Source organism: Alexandromys fortis, unplaced genomic scaffold (genome assembly GCF_014885135.2).
Source record: "Alexandromys fortis isolate MF-2015 unplaced genomic scaffold, M_Fortis_MF-2015_v1.1 scaffold_3, whole genome shotgun sequence".
Lineage (NCBI taxonomy): Eukaryota > Metazoa > Chordata > Mammalia > Rodentia > Cricetidae > Alexandromys > Alexandromys fortis.
In genome coordinates, this window is record NW_026067909.1 from 31,018,271 (window position 1) to 31,038,964 (window position 20,694).

General features: G+C 43.6%; 1 protein-coding gene across 2 annotated transcripts in view; it reads left to right on the top strand.

Annotated features, from left to right (window-relative positions):
- The first annotated feature begins 1,500 nt into the window (after positions 1–1,500).
- Nalf1 (NALCN channel auxiliary factor 1) overlaps positions 1,501–20,694 on the top strand; it is a 434,221-nt gene continuing 415,027 nt past the window's right edge. For both annotated transcript variants that reach the window (XM_050136864.1, XM_050136865.1), the window contains exon 1: positions 1,501–2,619. In XM_050136864.1, coding sequence (XP_049992821.1) covers positions 1,660–2,619 — 960 coding nt within the window. In that variant the 5' untranslated portion in view covers positions 1,501–1,659. The remainder of the gene's footprint in view (positions 2,620–20,694) is intronic.

The following is a 20,694-nucleotide window of genomic DNA, read 5'->3' on the forward strand; positions in this document are numbered from 1 at the left end:
GCAGCGCCAGTCTGGAGGGCGCTGCGGAAGTCCTGGCACAGAGGAGCCCACCCGGCGGGCCCCGGAGGCAGACACAGTATGCGGGTGCCCTAGGGTCCTCGGGGTCCTCTGGAGAATTCCTCAGAGATGAGACTCCTTGAGCATTATGCTGGAGGGGCGCACGGCACTGGTGGTGCTTCCCCAGGGCTGGGGAGACCTTTGTCGCCGCTTACTTTGGAGGAGGAAATATGGTCAGACATGGAGTGTAGTGTGGTCATAGCTGCAGCGCACACGCGGTGCTGGGGAACAGCACCATGCAGGCAGACATACAGACACAAGCACCCCGCGTCCTTTCCGACCCATAAAACCAATCTGGGACACAAAAGAACGCGGTGGAGCTGTCTAGGGACCCAAAGAACGTTCAGACTGAGCCTGCAAAGTCACCTCGTCCCTCCTCTTGTCAACCTACTCTTTTCTGTAGACTGTCTAGTGAGGGAAATTGTGTCCGCCCCTGGTCCCCAACAGGAACCTCTTAGCCACCCTCCCGTGGGTGGCTCGGACTTGTCCCCTGAACTGCGGGGTATTGAGAAGCTGGACACCCGGGACAGCAGTGTTGGCCACTCAGCCCGCGTCCTGACACCGAAATAAAAAAGTGGGGAGGGTCGGCAAGCCGAGGGCAAGAGCCTCGGTGCACTGGGCCCGGAGGGGGCGGTGGATAGCTGCTCCCCAAGCCGCCGCCCGGCGCGTCCTCGTCCTCCTCCCCGGGCCAAGCCGCCGCCACTGCACCAGGATGAAGAGACCTCAAGGCGGGAGGAGATGACGCAAAATCCAACGCTCCCCCCAAAAAAGTGTGCCTCCAGGACGAAGATGGCGGCAACTTAGCCTGGGGACTGAAGATGACTGTGGCCTCCGGAGGCCCAGCGCAGGTGACTCGGCCCCCGGCGGCGCCCGCGGGCAGACCTGCAGCGGCAGCGGCGACAGTCGGAGCGCGGGGTGGGGGGTGGGGGGGAGGGACATCTTCGCCGGCGGCCGCCCAGCCTCGGGGCGCGGGGAGAGCCAGCGCGAAGTAGGCGCGGGAGGCGGAGGAGAAGCCAGCGACGGAGAGGAAGGAGGAGGAAGAGGAGGAGAAGAGGAGGAGGAGGAGAGGAGGAGGGGAGGCGCTCCGGTCGCCGTCAGTGGGCAGCGGAGACGCGGCATGCCCCTGGCAGGGGAGAGAGGGCTGTCCTCAGCTGGGCCATGGGGACCCGCGCGCTGACAATGCCGGGGTGACAGGAGCAGCGCCAGCCACCCCGCCACCTCCACCACCATCACCTCTCGTACTCAGCCTCCCCACCGGCCAGCACAGCACCAGCCTCCGCGTGTCTCTCTCTCAATATCTCTCTCTCTCTCTCTCTCTCTCTCTCTCTCTCTCTCTCTCTCTCTCTCTCTTATTGTCTCCCACTCTCCAGGGGATGGGGTCGGCTGATGATTAGATCGGAAGCAATATCTTTCTCTAAAGTATGGTAATATTTATGTAGAAAGAGAGAGAGAGAGAGAGAGAGAGAGAGAGAGAGAGAGAGAGAGAGAAGAAACGGGAGGAGGGGATACGGAAATTAAACCCTTTAAGTCAATGCATATTGTGGTGACACTGGCACAGGAGCCCTCACGGTGGAGTCGGCCAGGGCTGTGCGTTCCCAAAATATGACCAGGGGTGCTTGGATGTGTCGGCAGTATGACGACGGCTTAAAAATCTGGTTGGCAGCACCCCGGGAGAACGAGAAACCGTTCATCGATTCAGAGCGGGCTCAGAAATGGCGACTGTCTCTGGCCTCTCTCTTGTTTTTCACAGTCCTGCTCTCTGATCACTTGTGGTTCTGCGCCGAGGCCAAGCTGACCCGGACCCGGGACAAAGAGCATCACCAACAGCAGCAGCAGCAACAGCAGCAGCAGCAACAGCAGCAGCAACAGCAGCAGCAGCAGCAGCAGCAACAGCAGCAGCAGCAGCGGCAGCAGCAGCGGCAGCGGCAGCAGCAGAGGCAGCGGCAGCAGGAACCCTCCTGGCCCGTGCTCCTGGCCAGCATGGGGGAGTCCTCGCCCGCCACCCAGGCACACAGACTCCTCTCCGCCTCCTCGTCCCCCACCCTGCCCCCCTCCCCGGGAGGCGGCGGCGGCAGCAAGGGCAACCGAGGCAAGAACAACCGGAGCAAGGCTCTTTTTCTAGGAAACTCTGCCAAGCCGGTGTGGCGCCTGGAGACTTGTTACCCTCAGGGCGCCTCCTCCGGCCAGTGCTTCACCGTGGAGAGCGCGGACTCGGTGTGCGCCAGGAACTGGAGTCGGGGGGCGGCCGCGGGGGAGGAGCAGTCGTCCAGGGGCTCTCGGCCAACTCCGTTGTGGAACTTGTCGGATTTTTACCTTTCGTTTTGTAATTCCTACACACTTTGGGAGTTGTTCTCGGGGCTGTCCAGCCCCAGCACTTTGAACTGCAGTTTGGACGTGGTGCTCACGGAGGGCGGTGAGATGACCACGTGTAGACAGTGCATCGAAGCTTACCAGGACTACGACCACCACGCGCAGGAGAAGTACGAAGAGTTTGAAAGTGTGCTGCATAAGTACTTACAGTCGGATGAGTACTCAGTGAAGTCATGTCCCGAGGACTGCAAGGTAGGGCCAATAAGTTCCTTTCCCCTTTTCTGCGGCTTTGCATCTGTCTGGTTCATGTGTTTACCTGACTAGGGTTTTATAAGTTTAATCACGTTTGTCTGGCTATAAGAACTTGACTTCCTGCTAGAGTTGGGGATAGCTGGTGGGTTCCTTTCAGTCCTTGGACTATCAGGGACTTAAGTCCATCTTTTAAGATACCAAAGCCAAGCTTTTAGCTGCTTCTTCGGGCTCTGTGGTTGGCTCAAACTCCCTTACCGCTTGCTAGGAGGATAGCGAGGGGAGCACCGCACACAAGTAGTCAGAAGGGCTGGAGACAGGCATGGAGACGATGGGTGGACCTGCCTACAACACTCCTCCACTTCTAACATAACTGAAGTTGGCTGACCACAGGAACAAGATAAAGTGTAACTGTTGCTATAGGGGGAAAACAGCTGAACGTCCATCCGCATCTTATGGGTTTTATGGGGGTAGCTCTTGTTTCTCAGAAAGTCTAGAGGCCTGTTCTCCTTAACACTCCTGTTTTCTCTTAGACATCTGTGTAGTTATTGACCTAGGTGGGAAGCTGTTATTAGCTATCTACCAATCGATTCTCAATGTTAGGCTGGTAATCATACTACCTTACGTAATTGCTTTTTTTTTTTTTTCTTTGCATACTCTGACGAAATGGTAAAAATGACAAATCTTTGCTTCTATGAGTTAAAATTTGGGGAAATAATTAGTAACTTGTATTATAGTCAGCAAGGACTCTGACCTTGCTAATTAGCAAAGGGGAAGTCTAGGAGAGTTTCTTGGAAATTGGAATATGCTACCCAGGGCTACTGGCGATGCTGCTGTCCGAGGTCCTGAAATGGGCTTGCCCACGGAGGCCTAGGTATTGAAGGCGCTGCAACGACCTTTAGCTGCAAAGACCTGAGGACAGGATCTCCAGAGGTGTGAATGTTAGTTTTATAAAGTAATTTCCGGAAGAGCACAAAAAGTTGTGTTGTTTTTCAAATTAAATAGGACACCATAACTTCATCCTTTGCCTACTTCCTCAACCCCATGCGCTCAGAGAGCCTCCTTCTCTTGCTTTCTATGGGGGAGGGGGATCAAGTGTCATATTGATCAAAGGGTCTGCAATGCTTTGACCCAGGGATCTTATTTTAAGACAGATTAAGAGCCACACCTGACAGCTAAGTCAAACTTACACTGACCTTGCTCATGTTTTTTCTTCTTTCTTTCTTTCTTTCTTTCTTTTTTTTTAAGATCAGAAACTTGAACTGGAATTCAAAATCGTCAGTTTATCGCATTAACCGAGATTTCACTTCAGCAGATAAGCCAATATTTAAGTTCTCTATGTATGTTTTAACCACTCCTAGGAAGTAAAATCAGCCTTAGGGACAGAAACTCACAGTGGATGGCTGATGCACGTACTTACTGCATTGCTATTTATCCTGATTGCACCGTCGCATGAAACATAAGGATAAAGATAGACAATTCTACTGCTAGTAAAAGTGTGGCATAGATTCCAATAATTTTGAGTTAAGGACAATGGCAAAAACTTGCATTTCTGTAAGCCCTCATCGGCATGTCTTGAGATTTTAATTTCCTTAGCTCAGGATTTAAGAGGGAGTCTGTGTTGTCAAAGAACCACAGCCATTCTCTACCTTAGTGGAAGTGTCCAAACACATGGAGGGTTTCTTTTCCCCTTCATCTGCATTAATTCCCAGCATGGAGTTTATATCAACAATAGAAAGGTCTACTGTAAATATTCCGTGACGTTATGAGGCACTCGAAGATTATATTTATATTGTGTTTATATTTGCGGATACAGTAGGATTTGTTAACACTATAAAACTCTTAGCTCTTTTAAATAATTCCTCTTCACAGTGAAAGGTAAACATGGATGCCCGTATTTCTCAGTGCAACAGAATTTATTGTTGGCGATGCCTTGATGCCTTGCATTCATTTCTCAGTGGTAGAGAAGTGGCAAATTACTTTGCCAGTCAGTAGGATATACTGATTTCACAATAGATGCTTTTAGCTTAAGGAATGAGTGCTCTTGGTTTAAGGTAAATGAACCAACTCGTTATAGGTAGAAAATGATATGTGCATATTTCCTTACTTCAGTGAATAATCTCTCTGATTACGAAACAGTCATACATATCTTCATACAAAATATAAAAGACAGATTAAATTATTTGTTGATTTTTGTTCTTGTAACTGACCTTTTGAAAGCATTGTCTTATTTTACTGTAATTGCAATCACCAAAGGCCTATTGTCAGGAGCTTGATTCAGATTCATGCAAAAAATCCCCCATCTTGTTTTTTTGGCAGTTACAAAGCCAAGGATAGGCTAAAAGGATGGGCTATCTAAAAATGTAAGCTAAAAGTAAACACATTGTGTATCCCTAATTGCTAGCATACTCATATAATACAATTTTAGTTGTTTATAAATATACTTAATATGGAGAAGATCTATAGCATTTTGTTAGGATTAGAAATTAGGGGTATTCATATTTTAGGAGCAACACATTGACTTTTTTTAGCTGATATTTAACTTTTTTTTCAGTTAAGATGTATTATTTCATTTTCTCCCCCATTGGAAATCCATTCTATAACATAAGGAGTCATTCAATTAAAATTTTATGTAACATTTCTTAATGAGCTTTTCTGATCACTTATGCCTTTTAAGAAGCCTTAAATCACATCTAGTATAATTATATGTCTTGAAAATGAACATTACAGGATATACCGGTGACTACACCATGCAGGGAGATGGAGCAGTAGGATTACAAATTCCAGGCTAACGTGGACTGTTAATTAGCTTATGGTTTGTTTTGTTTTATTTTGTTTTTCTAATTGTCTTGAATTCATAACAAGTACAGACCAAATACAGCCAATTTACTTTTAAAAATCCTTGCTTTGTAACATATTAGAAAACTAATCTGTACTCTGGTGTGCTTTTAAACATCATGATAAATAGTTAGTCTTATGTTTTTTTTATAAAAAGCAAATATTTACATGCACACATATATAAATATATAACGTAAACTTTGCCGTTTAAGGTCCTTTGATTGTATAAATCAGGCAGCAGGGTTGTGGGTAATTTTCCCTGTAGTTTATGGCAGCATTCAAAACAGCATCTTTAGCATATTAAAGAATCTGACAAATGTGCTGAAATCTTCACGTTACAGACAATATAAAAATGACATTTTCTAAGCTCCAATTTACAAATATATGTCATTTTTCATGCTTGACTTTTACAGGATTTTTCTCTTCATATCACACTTTTTTTTTTACTAAGTTCTGAGCGTTCTAGAGAATGCATTTTATGAAAATGAGGTTTGAGGGTACATGCATGTTTGTGTTGCAAGTGAGCTTTCATTGCTACTGACATTATTCACTTAACACTTTCAGATACTTGATGAAAGAACACAGGTTTGAGACTATATTCTAATGTAGGTCACAGCAAAGTCTAAAACCCAGTTATGTCTGTATAAATTCTAGTCTTCATGCCGCCAAGCATGCATGGGTGCTCCTTACTTTATTTTTACAGTCTAATACTTAAGCTAGTGAACTGCTTGTACTGAGCAGATACAGACTGCAAAACACCTCATGAATATTAAGGACTTGAAGCTTCCCTAATACTTCAGAGTTTCTTTGGGGATCTGAACTGCTCACAGCATCATCCATTCTGAGATGTGGACTTTGCAGAGAAATGAAGAAACAAAACAGTTCTTGAGGGACTAAAGACCTGGGGAGTGGGACCCTCAACTTAAGACCTTGAATTTCCCCCATCAGATTGGCCTGTGGGCATGTCTGTGTGGCATTTTCTTGATTATTAATTGATGTAGGGGGCACAGTTGGAAGTAGCATCCCAAGGCAGTTGGGCTTGGGCTGCACAAGGAAGAGAGATGGATTGTGGGTCTGATTGCTAGCCGGTAAGCTGCGCTTTCCCTTGGTCTCTGCTTCAGTTCCTGCTTCCAGGTTCCTTCCTTGAGTTCCTGCTCTGATTTTCTTGACGATGCTCTGAGACACAGTGATGTAATAAACCCTTTATCCCCTCACATTGGATTAGGTCAGTGTTTTATCACAACAGCAGAAATGCAAACCAGATCGGCTCTTCATCCTTCTTATTTTGGTGTTATGTCTGTAAGTTCCTAGGAAAAGTTTTGTAAAACATAGTTATTTTGGTTTACGTATCTGTGCACGTGCCTGAGTGTATGTATGTACACCATGTGCATTCGGGATTCCACACGGGCCAGAGGAGGCACTCGATGTCCTGGAACTGGAATCAAGGTCCTCTGCAAATGCAGAAAGTGTTCGTAAGAACCTGGCCACTTTCTCCAGCCCTGAACACTGCCTTTATTCCAAGTCTGAATCTTCAGCATTGCCTTGCTGTCCATAGTGACTGTGCACATGTCACTCTCTAGAGGATGGAGAACACATCTAAGAATAGATCTTCATTTGCATTCTGCTACTTTATTATTCTCAGTTATGTCTGTAATTGAATGGGCTTTCTGCAGGATCAGGTAGTCTGGCCATGCAGATGAATAGGGCCACTTTAAAGTCAAAGATACCATCATAATCATTTTATGACTCAGATTTATGGTTTTTTTTTCTAGAAATATGTTTGCAGCATGCAGTTACTGATCTATCACTGGCATTTCCCTACTTGTAAAAAACACTTCACAATGCGCATTAATGCGAAATGTCTGCAGAGTTCCAGGCCAAGAGGTGTGTTTTTACTCCAGACATGTAAATGGGTCAGATTAGCAGCTATATAGGACATAACCTAGATGTTGATGTATGTTGGTTTTAATCACTTTTGTTGAATGAGGTCGATTTCTCCTTATGCAAGGAGAATTAAGGCAAGGAAATAGGAAACCAGGCAGAGACCCAAACCTCACCCCCCTTCATGTAAAACAACCACAGTCCACTGTGATAGCCTTTCCTGCTGAACCTGGTCTACAAGAACAAAGTACAAATATCTGTTTCAAGGGACAGAATGTTTAGTGTTATATGAGCTGTTGCTTGAATTTAATTTATCATAAAATCAAGCCAATCTTAGAATGACTAAACCCCAAGCACTTTGCTGTTCCTGTAAGCTTAGGCCTTAAAGTTATTTCTTTACCATCACTGGACATAGACTGCAGATCGGTATCTGTGGGGCCATGTTGGAGGATCCTGGGCATCCTTAGAACCTCTGGTGTCTAGAGATTCTGCTGGCATTTATCTGGCGCCACGTGCTTGGGCTTGTCCAAACTTTAACCAGTGGTTACAAGGATCCACCAAATTCTTTTGGTGCTTGTATATCCATCGTGCATAACAGTCACAGTGAAAGTGGAACTAGCCAGATACACCGTGGAAATGTAGCACATGCAGACAGAGGATAGGGAATGAAAGAAGGCGAGAAGGTTGAGCGAGTAAATGTCAGCTACCTGATGCAGGGGAGGCAATGAGGCAGAAGCAACCTTGGAGCTAAGGAGATGCCTGGGTGTGGAAAGGTGGCCCTGATGACTGGCTTCTTGCTGGGCCAAGTTGTCATATCCATGTTCACAGAACGGGCTGGGCACAGGGATGTGGAGACTGACTGACAATATTTGAGATGCCCCAACTTCATTATTTCTGCTTCTAACTTCTATTTCTGCTTCCAACATACAACATCCAGGCTTTACTGAAAGTATACGGCTGCTTTTCAAGGCAACGTGTTGGCCTTCTGCGGTACTTCATCTACTCATCTCATCAAGTCAGAGAAATTACTCATTTTGACTCTTTTTTAAAACATTAATAATCTGTATTTTCTTTCTTTTTTGTTTTTTTCTATAGCAGTTCTGTAAGTATTTGTCATCCATATACAGTCTTTTAGAAGACACACGCTGCTAATGGACACAGATTGATTCCAAGCTTAGTTTAGGAAATATTTTCTTTCTTAACAGAACCTGTTCCTTCTGCAAGGGATTAAAAATAACCATCAGTTTGATCATATATTTAATATAGTTTCCTTAATGAATGATTTTAATTTTCTCTCAGGTCTGATTTCAAAATAAGGTAAGTTTATCATATGTTCTTTCTTGGTAGGCAGTGAACGATGTAAGAAATACATTATACTAGATGCATGGAAATATTTAATTTTTGAGTGATGATGGCAGATCCCTGGGCTTCCTGTTGTCTTCTTCTAGATTCAGTTATTTATAAACAAAATGATGCCACGTGGTAGGAATCTTACGGTGCACTGATATTCCTTTCACTTTAAGGACAGCTCCACTCTTGTTAATAATGTGCCCATCCTCGTGTGGGGTGAATGACCACGGTCATCGTTTCTAGATGTGTTCAGGGAGCCTCTGCATGTTGGCGGCTCCATCCTGCTACAGAGAAGAAATAGTTCCCATCAACACTGATGACTTTTAGCTTCCATCCTCTCTGTTTCCTGTCTCCCTTGTTGTTCTGGTTTCTTGGTGTCACTTGGTACGTCCTTGCCTGCAACTTGGAAACTCAGCTGCATGCCCCACAGTCTCATGGGAAATCCAAAGTTTAGAATTTTTTTCTTCTCTGCAGCTCCCTTCAGAAATGATGGGTCTCTTTCCTACAGAACTGCCACTGACGTTGCTACTACATTGAACTAATCTGTAAAGGGTGGTGGAGACACGGTGCTCACTCTCACGGACCACACTACTAATGACCCAGACACTTAGGAGTTAGGAACAGCCAACAGGGCTTAGAACTTCTTAGAAATCAGAAACGATTTTACTGCATTCAATCTCCAAGTCTTCCTTGTGAGACAAACCTGCAATGGGTAGGCTTTATTAGTATTGGCTTCTGGTGAGGCAAAGCAGCATATGTCAAAATCAATTACCTCTGCCTAGGCACCATTGCCTCTTCTCACATAAAAGAAAACCAAGAGAAAGAAGAGGGAGAGAAAGAAGGGGGTTCCCCTTTCTATTTAAGGGCATGCTCCGGAGGTCCAGAAAAATCTTCTCTAGAGTTCATCTCTTGAAGTTTCCACCATTTTCCAACCAGCATTGGCCTGAAATCAAGCTGTTAGAGCATGGATCTTGGGAAATCCAAACTTGAGATAAAGAAAAATAGTTTTTTGAAAGACATAAAAATTATTCAAGATATATATACAGTGCAGAAAGGACATTTAGGTCAGGAAGGAGCTGGTGAGACAGTTTAGTGTTAACGGTGTTCGCTGCCCAGACTGACCACCTCAGTTCAATGCCTGGATCCTATGTTATGGAGGAGAAGCATAAACTTCACAAGCTGTTTTCTGAGCTCCACTTCTGTGCTGTGGGTATTGCACATGCACGTGCACACACACACACACACAAATATTTATTTAGTTTATTTAACTTAAAAATTAAAATTATGCCAATGAATTTAGCAATTGGGTCTTGATGACATTACACTCGTAGATTTAGTGAATGAGAACAGAGGCCAAGGGTGGTGGGTGAAGATGTAAGTTGCCAGTGAATGAAGACAAATCCAGCTCCTTTCTTTAAGTTTGTCATGGAAAAGAGAGAATAAGTGGACATCAGCTTCTTCAAAGAAACAACTTACAATGAAATGAACCTGATTCTTATAGCTATTGACCTAGACGAGGGTAGGGAGTTGGAAGAACTATATTCATCAAAGTGGATGGTTTTATGTCTCCACCATTGCTAAAGCTTTTGTGGAGGGAGGATCACACTCTTTAACTTCTAGACTCCTTCTTACCACCAGGCCTTTAAGAGGAACAGTAATTTACTTGTAGTAGTCCAGAAAATAAATATAATATAAATATAACCTCAATTAGAATATGCTTCAAACAAATATAAATCTCATTTCAAAATAATATAAAATATTGAATGGTTTTAAGCATTGGATCAACCATTGTATAGCTGGCTTAGTTTTCACTTTCATCATTTGCTGCTTCCATGACTCTGCCAAAGTGACCAACAACAGAGGCTAGTCTAGCCAGCCTCTTTCATAAAGCTGTGTCTTTGTTAGGGATTTCATCGCTGTGAAGAGACATCATGACCACAGCAACTCTTACAAAGGAAAACATTTAACTGGGGTGGCCTGTTAACAGTTTAAGAGGTTCAGTCCATTATCATCACTCAGTTCTTTGCCATCATGGTGGGGAGTTTTGCTGGCATGCAGGCAGACATGGTGCTGGCCAAGTACATCTTGTGGACAACAGGAAATTGACTGAGGTACTGCACAGTATCCTGTGAACAGGAAACCTCAAAGCCCACCCCCACAGAGACACACTTCCTCCAACAAGGCCACAACTCCTAATAGTGCCACTTCCTATGAGCTTATTGGGCCAATTACATTCAAACAGCCACAGTGTGTTTCCTGTTTGTATGAGCTTATTTAACTAGGATAGAGTGATGCCCCGTAAGTTGTAACAAGTCATTAAAAGTAATGTCATCCTTATCTGAGGTCTTAGGAGCTTTTTGGTCACCCATTTGCAGGTTTCATAAGTAGACATTTCATTACACATAATGGAATTCTGAGCTATTGTACAGGACTACATTCTTCTTTCTGAGAAAATGACTGAATTATTTAGTATTTTCAAATAAAATGTTAAACAAAAGCTCGGATGGAATGAAAGAGTTGCAGTCTATATATTTCAGATTGGAAATAAACACAAGCTCTATTTCAGCCTGAATAGATCCTGTAGGCAACCTAAGCAAGACCATCTAGGGAGGATTGGTGAGGAAGATCTGGGTGTATCCACAACCTCCTCTACTTGAGGGTAAGAATAGTCTTGAGGGAACCAGGTGGTGGTGACACACACCTTTAGTCCCAGCATTTGAGAGGCAGAGGCAGGCAGATCTCTGGGAGATCAAGGCCAGCCTGGTCTACATGAGCTAGTTCCAGGGCAGACTCCCAAATTACAGAGAAACCCTGTCTCAAAAAGACAAAAACAAACAAACAAAAAAGAATAGTTTTGAGGGCAGCTTTGGGTGGGGCATCTTACTAGAAATTGAAAGGTCAGAGCATCTGGATTCATTTTTAAAGATGGTGTGCTGAACTTTGACCTCCTGTATTTATAGAGTATTTGATAAATTCTGTGTTCTGCACTGTAGCACACACACAGGCACTCCATTCGTAATAATTAGTATTCTTTTGACTAGAGAGTAGGAAAGAAGTCCTGTGGCAGATGGCCTTGGCTTTGAATCAGACTCACTGGACATGGTAGCTACAGCATGTGCCAGAGAACAGGGGACAAAGTGGGGTCAAAAAAGACTGTATCCTCTGCTCCATGGATGTGGTGATGCTTTCCATGAGGAAACAAAGATGCAACAAGACAAGGTGACAGGAGACAGGCATCACCCAGGAGAATTTTGCTATCTGTGCTTCCACGTGGTCCCAAGGACATGGAAGGGCCTCTCTAGGCATTTCTGCAGCGCAGTCCACAGAAGGCAAATGGTTCTGTGGAAGGATCTTGGTGCAGAGGGATGCTGGGAGGAACTCAGGAGCAAATGAGAGGAGACCTGGGTCCTGTCTAGCATCTTGATAGCATCTTTGCTTGGGCTATATGGTTGCTTGATACCCTCAGTTATTCCTTCTGACACTTTCACCACACAATAAGGACCCCACAGTATGGACTTCGCAATGAGAATGCCATTGGCAGCCTCGGGTAAAGATGAGAGTCCTTCACAGGGATAAGTGAGCAGTTTTCTTAGTCTAAAGACCATTTTTCTTCATCTTTCCCCATTCTCTTTCCTGGCAATAGCACTTAGTTCTGAAAAGGGCAGGTCACAGCAATGTCAATATAACATTATCCTCTGTTGCCTGTTCATGTATTTATTTGGTCTGAATATTTTAAAAGCTAGCAAACCAAGCATATATTCCTGTCCTGGGAGAGGGAGGAACTGAGGATAACTCATAAGTGAACATCTGAGTGACACAGTCCTTCTTCCCTTGTGCTCATATTGATCACTGTTATATTCTCAAACACTCCTCTTGAGCATGTATGACCCTGTGCCGTGATGGCACCAGGATAGAAAAGTTTGATCTTTGCCCTATGCTTTCCTACATTTAACTTGACATACTAATTCAATCCTATAGCTATTTCTCTGTGGAGTCAGCAAGACTGAAATCACTTTATAGGGAATTACACTCTCTATTGGTTTCTTGCAATCAGTAAATCACATAAAGGAAACCCAAGAAAATATATACATTTTATTTAATTTTAATTATTTGGAGAATGTCATACATGAATATTGTGTGTCCGGCCCTTTTCTCTCCCACTTCTAGCTTCTTCTGTGTCTGCCAATTTTCTCTCAGATTATCGACTTCTTTACATATTACTGTCTCACACACACACACACACACAGACACACACAAGCACACAGACACATACCCTCCTGAATCCATTTAGTGTTGTTCTCTTGCACATGCGTTTTCAGGGCTGACCCCTTGGGACTGGATAACCTTTGGAGAGGCCTATCTGTGGAGATTCTTCCTCCCTCAGCAGCCATTAGCCCTTCATCCAGGGGTGGGGTCATGTCAGACTTCCTCCATTCACACTAACATATCGATTGGTGTGCTAGTATGCAAGTTTTATTTGGGTGACTCTGTTGTCCAGATGTCATGGTGACACCCTCCTTGTCCTGCACAGAAGACCCTACCTTCCACGAGGTGATTTAAACCAGCCCCATATGACTAAATGCCAGATGGTAGTGGGTTGAAAGTCTGGCTCTGTCATGAGTCATCCCTCCCGAAACAGTCGACATCAGGGGCTAAGTTAGCTTTCCTCAGCAAATGGGGGACCTAGCACGGAGAGAGGTTAGGGAATGTGCAGGGACCTCATAGTCAGCACAGCAGGCCAAGGATTTCAGCCGACTACCATTTGGCTCTCAGTCATGTGGGACTTGTTTTAAATTATATTTATTGTCTGTTTTGGCACCAGCCTTGTGTTTATGATCATTTGGGTTTCGGTTTGTTTGTTTGTTTAGGAGGAAATGAAACAGATGGACGGGCGGATCGTAGCAGGAGTGGATGGGACAGAAATCAGTTTGCACACACTGGTAAAGAAGTTGATTTTATCAGATATTTACTGATGCTTTATCAGTGTTCCTGTTGCATCAACTTGAGGTCAGAAATTAAAGTGTTCCACAACATTAGAAGGGTTCAGGCTCTTTGTCTGAGAGTGCTGTCCCAATGAGGGGATTGCTGGGAAGAAGCGAAGAGTGTCTAACTACGAGTGTCTACTGAGTCTTTTCCTAGGCAGTTACCTCCCGCTCAGATTACTCTGAGAATAGTCATGACATCCCATACTTCGAGCCCTCAGCACTGCTTGAACACTAAGCAGGAAGCAAACACTGGAGACTTTATCCCAACCTCAGGAAGCAGCTCTCGTCCGAGCCATGCTTTTGCTAGTCTAGTTGACATGCCTGGCAGAGATCTTGAACTTGGTTTCCAGAGGGGATTTTGCTTTTAAAGGCAGTGAGGATAAGTTCACCCTTAAGAATCAGAGAAGCTGTTAAAAGTCATCTGGGAAAAACAAATATTTTTTAAAAGGTCAGTCTGAATGTGAAAACGCGCTGGGACAGGATTCTGCCTAGAATGAGCACTGGCTGCTCTAGAGCTTGAGATAAGAACGGGTCCACACGCAAACCTCCCGAGACATTGGCATGGTGCTGAAATGTAGGCAATACAGTGGGGAAAGTCAGGCAACTCACACAGTGCTCCGGGAGTGTTTTGTCTGCTTGGCTCTGTGGGATGTCTGTATGTGAGAGTGTTTGTGTCTTGTCTGCCATTTATGTTTGTGAATTTCATAGTAAGCACTCTATTTACATATTTGAATCCACCTTTTACCCTTGCCCAACTCTTCATATTCTCCTCTTGCTCTCCTCCAAATCCATGGCTCTTCCTTTTAAATTATTATTGTTACATATATAAATGAATGCGCATATTGTATATGTGTGCCTGTGTATGAATATACTGCATCCACCTAGTGTGGCTTGTATTTATGTGTGTTTAGTATTGACCACTTGAGATTGGATAGGGTTTCCATTACTGTGACAAAACACCATGACCTAAAGGCAAGTTGGGAAGAAAGGGTTTATTAGGCTTATACCTCCATATTGTTGTTCACTATCAAAGGAAGTCAAGGAAAGAACTCAAAAAGGGACAGAATCTGGAGGCAGGAGATGATGCAGAGACCATAGAGGGGTGCTTCTTAGTGGCTTGCTACTCATAGCTTGCTCAGTCTATTTTCTTATAGAACCACCAGCCCTGGCATGACAACACCCACAAGGTGGACCCTTTCCCACCATTAACTGATTAATAAGACAATGTCCTACAGGTTTTTTTTTTTTTTTTTTTTTNGGACAGGGTTTCTCTGTGGTTTTGGAGCCTGTCCTGGAACTAGCTCTTGTAGACCAGGCTGGTCTAGAACTCACAGAGATCCGCCTGCCTCTGCCTCCCAAGTACTGGGATTAAAGGCGTGCGCCACCACCGCCCGGCCTTACAGGTTTTTTTTATAGACTAATCTTATGGAGGCATTTTCTCTCCCCACTCCCTGCTACTCTTTATTTTTATTGAGAATAGGGTCTTCTCTTATAAAATGCACCCCAATCACAATTTATCCTCCCTCTATTCCTGCTAGATTCCCCAATCTCTCCTCTGCCCAGGTACCCTCCTCCTTCATTTCTTCTCCAGAAAAGAGCAGATCTCCAAGAGATAACAGCCAAGCAGGACAAAACAAGAAACAATAAGACATAGTGCAATTCAATAGGAGGAAAAGAGTCCCAAGAGCAGACAAAAGAGTCAAAGATGTACCTGCTCCCACTGTTAGGAGTCTCACAAAAATGTCAAGTTAACATATAAGCAGAGGACCTGGTGCAGGCTAATGTAGGAGCCCATGTGAGCCATGTTTAGTTGATTCGGTTCAGTAGGCCATACTCTCCTGGTGACCCCATCCCCTCTGACTCCGACAGTCTTTCCTCCACCTCTTTCATGGTGTTCCCTAAGCTCTGAAGGGAGGGACCTGATGGAAACCTCCAATTTAGACTCTTTCCATGTATAATGTCTGACTGTGAGTCTGTTCCCATCTGTTGCTATGGGAAACTTCTGATGATGCCTGGACAAGCCACCAAGCTATGAGAGTAGCAGAATGCCATTAGAAATCATGCTGCTGATTTTTTTTTTTTTTTGCCTGTCATGCTTGGTTCTATGCTACATCTCTGAGCTAACCAGTCCTCAGTTCTTGGATAGCTAGGCTGTGTAAGCATGGGCCCTCTCTCTCCCTTTCTCTCCCTCTCTCTGATTGTGTGGACCTCAGGTTAAACCAAACATTTGTTGGCCACTCTCACAAGTTCTGCACAACCATTGCCCAGCAACTTTTGCAGACAGGCCAGATTGTAGGTGAAGGGTTTTGTGGCTCAGCTGGTGTGTAGGTTTTTCTTTCTGTAGTCTGCAGCCTCTTTTTCTCTCACCAAAGAGACTACAGAGTAGGAGAAGGCTCCATGCAGGCATCAGTTTGACCTCTCTAGGTTCAACAAGCTGTGTGGATATTGTGCTTGGCAATGGGGACTCACTGTCAGTTTTCAGAGAGCAACCTTCTGTCCCAGCATTGACCTAGGTTGCTTAGTGACCTCTACTGCACCTCCTCAACTAACAGCTCAACTGAATGTAACCCAGTCTCAGCACTGGAAGTCTTGCCTGGCTACATAAGATGGCTAGTTGAGATTCCGTATAGGAGTCTTCATTAGGGTCACCCTCATGGTTTCCACCCTACCTCCCAAATGTCCCCTTCCAGTTCCAGCTGTCTTTCCCCACAATCTCCCTCACTCCCCCTCACCTGATCCCTCCTACTCTTCTTGCCACCAGAGTCATTTTCTTACTGAGATTCCCTCCTCTCCGATGACTTTAGTTTACATCAAGTTGACAGAAAACCATCCAACACACCTCCCAACAGCTGTTGATTGCTGTATTTCTTCATCCAGGGCAGGGACACCTTGTAAAATTCCCTCTGTTCACACTGGCATGTCAACTGGTATTGCCATTATGCCTGCCTTGTTTAGGCAACCATATTGGTTGATATTTGATATGTACCAATTCCTCTTGATGTCTAGAAGATACTGTCTTTCATTAAACATCCTGCTGTGCTGGTTCTTATCCTCTTCTTTGATTTTTCTCTGAGCCTCAGCTGTAGGGATTGACTAGTAAATGTATCATGTGGGGTGGCCCCCTCCTACAATCTTTTATTCTCTGTGTTTTTATCAATTGTGAATCTCTTCATTTTTGAAGTTGCCAGTTATTCAGTTATGCGGCCAAAGATATGATTTTTCTCCAATCCTTGAAATCATTGGAACATTTTACTAGCTTATGGTTTTGTCCTTATGACTAGGCCTGGGTTTCCACCACCAATTTTTATCTTCTGTCCTTCAAGTCTTCCTTTCCCATTTTCATTTTTTCCTCTTTTATTTTTGTGTTAAGGATTGAACCCTGGGCCTTGTGAATTCTTGAGCTATATTGATAGCCCTTGGATTTCTGAGAGAGGGTAGCTGCAAACCCAGGTTCCTCTTCCTTGGTCCTCAAGTGAACTCATGAGAAATGTGTGCACCCAGGCTCAGCTCTCCCTTTGTGAAGTTAGGAAGCATCCCAAGTATCTGATCACTTCTGTGTGTCTGATTTATTCTTTGATAAATATGCTTTCAATTTCTAAATAACCTTCAAATTTGGTAAACTAAGAAATCTCATTGATCATTAATTGATCATTATGTCATCTCAAACTTCATGAAAATTAATTTTATTATATTGGTTGATTTAAGATTGTACGAATTAAGAATGAAGCACTTTTTAAAACTGCTGTCCTAAAATTTTAGAGACTGTTTCCTCAATTCTTGTTTTTAAAAAGATTAATTAGAATCTTAAATAATTTTAAGAAGTGAAAATTTAAAGAAACAGTTTTAGTGATACGTCATTTTCCTAACACTTATTTTTACTGTGTGTACAGAGGAAAAAAGAGAGCAGTGAGTGACTATGGCTGAGACCTAGCAAACGTGCAAAGATTGAAACTGATACTTTATTAATAGACTTGTTTTTTTTTGTCTAGTACCTGCTATAAATCTATGAACCACTCTAGGAAATGTTGTACAATATTTATTCATATTAGATGAATGCTTAATTATCTCACAATATTCCCTTTAAATAGAGAAGAGCAAAAGCCAACCAATGAAAATTTGCAATGTCCACAATCATTGTGATCATTGAACACTGTAATCTTTTATTTGTTTGTTTGTTTGCTTGTTTGCTTTTCAAGATAGGGTTTCTCCTCGTATCTCTGGCTGTCCTGGAACTTGCTTTATAGACCAGGGTAGCAATGCTTGCCTTTGCCTCCTGAGTGCTGGCACTAAAGGCGTGCACCACCACCTCCCAATGGTCATAATCTTACAGGGGGGTATCTGGCAATCCTTAGTGATATTTAACTGTCTGTCCTGTCACATAGATCATTAGAAGATCCATAGAAATATTAGTTTGTTAATAGATGTAAAAACTTTCTGTCTTTATCCAAATGTATGCATCATCTAAATGGCCTGGAAGTCAGCATTACTAGGACAATATTGACTTCCTGATCTTTCCCACAGATAGAGCAGAGAAATCACAGAACTTACACGAGTGCTTCTGTGTTCCAGCCTTGACTGTTAAGGACAGGCTTTAGTCAGTGTCGTGTCTTTTCCTCTCTGGGATATTTTATATGTCCTAGAACCCATTTTTGTTCTGGTTAAAGAAGTATCACGTCTCTTCATGATGCATTGAATGAAGTCAATTATTAAAGTACTCAAGCAACTGTTCCATCAAGTTCTCTTCAACTTCTCCCACGGACAGTGAAGCACGGCTACCCTCGGCTGCCCATGCAAAGATTCCAGGAACCAAGATCACAAGGTACTCCAAAGAGCACAATAATCCTTTCAGAATTATCCCTCGGACTGTTTCTAATAGGCTTCCTCCATTTCTGGCCAGTAGCACTACAGAATATTTAATATATTGATGTGTGAACCATTCCGCTTGGAATGCATTTTGTTGCTTAACTCTTGTACCCTATGTGACAAAAGACACAAAATAAAGGGGTAAATATATATATGGCTTTTAAAAAATAGATCTCTGATAAAGGCCATTCTTGGAGATTTTGAGCCCTGTTATTATATAGCAATAGCAATTTAGTCACCAAGATAAAAGATATCCCACAGTGCACCTTGTTAAAAGGGGAATAAATAATCAGCCAGTTCATCATGTGTGACTCATATATGGATGTGGAACAGGGCACATAATTTATCCACAAACAGTACACATGTGAAGGGGGGCAGTGAGGAGAGGCTGAGGACAGGAGAAGCTTAGGAGAGAGGAAAAGCTTAGGAAAGAGGAGATGCTTAGGAGAGAGGAGAAGCTTAGGAGAGAGGAGACGCTTAGGAGAGAGCAGATGCTTAGAAGAGAGAAGCTTAGGAAAGAGGAGACGCTTAGGAGAGAAAAGAAACTTAGGAGAGAGGAGAAGCTTAGGAGAGAGGACATGTTTAGGAGAGAGGACATGCTTAGGAGAGAGGACATGCTTAGGAGAGAGGAGATGCTTAGAAGAGAGAAGAAGCTTAGGAGAGAGGAGAAGCTTAGAAGAGAGGAGACACTTAGAAGAGAGGAGAAGCTTAGGAGAGAGGAGAAGCTTCGAAGAGAGGAGACACTTCGGAGAGAGGAAGATCTTAGGTGAGGATTGGTTTCTTAGGTGTATGCACATGAGAACAAGATGAAAAGACTCATAAACTTCTTAATCCAGGAGCTGCTGTGCTTAGAGTCAGTGAGCAAAAAGATTTTATCATCAGATTTCCCTTTGCCAATGCTCTTGTTTTGAACCACTATAAGAGAAAATTAGGTTTTACTCCAAGCCTGAAGACACTCTTCACAGAGCCCACCAAGGGTCTCCCCTTTGAATTATGCTCAGCTCTAAGTCTCATAATTACAAAATACCAGTTTTATAAAATATGCTACTTGATATCTTTGTTGTTGAACAACGGGGCCTTTCATATGAGAAATATAAACACAGTATTTTATTTGTAAATCTTTTGCATGGCTAATTATGGGTTTGAAAATAACGAACAGCAGCATAATTGCTCCGGAGCTTGTGCTGGGGTTGTGGATTCCTTAATCTGGCCACTTAGAAAAGGAGATAACTGTTCATCTGTGAACCTTGCCAAGGAACCAGCCTCAAAGCTGGCTCCACCGATGTCTCTGTTGGTTCCCGCTGGCTAGTTTATGACTCAGTGGAACCTGGAAAGGGGTACTATTGCCCTGATGGATCCCAAAGTGAAGAAGTGGTTGACTAGGAATAAAAAAAGATTTTAGCTAACTTGAAAATGCAAAAGGATTCATGGGCGAGTTGCTGGAACCTTTTCATGAATCCCGCTGATGGAAGATAGATGTGGATATGGGCTTTGTTGTTGTTATGAGATCTTATCCAGACATCTTGCCTTGTTTGTCAGAGCTTCCAAATGTTGCAGGTGAGAAATCACCTGTGTAGTTTTGAAACCTCAATTGTTTGAAAACCTCTTTTCAGAGTGTGCGCTTTACTACTGCTGGTAGTCCATCTGAGGTGATAACTGCGCAGCACTAAGGCATGTCACTAAGAAGAAGAATGAAACCCTGTGAAGTTACCTGTATAATTATTCCCAATTTTCAGATAAGGGTACTAGGACCTAACTAGGATCTAGCATGCAGTGTTCTCTGAGGAAATATTTATTTTATTATTTTATTTTATTTAGATGGATGAATGCTTTGCCTGCATAGTTACTTGTGCATGACATGTGTGTAGTGCCCAAGAAGGCCAGAAGAGGGTGTGGGTGTCCTGGATTGCAGTTAACCCTGAGTGGTTAGCTGTGTGTTGTGCCCAAGGAAGCCAGAAGAGGGCTGTACATGTGTGCATCACATGTGTACAGTGTTTAGCTGCTGTGATTTGAACCCAGGTTCAAGAGTCTGAGCTATCTATCTAGCCTGGATAAAGGGTTCTTCAACAAGACGTTTAGCAGCCATATTTGTTTTCCAGCACATGTATGTTAGTTAATATATACACACATATGTTTCCAAGGATTGCAAATAATGGAAAAG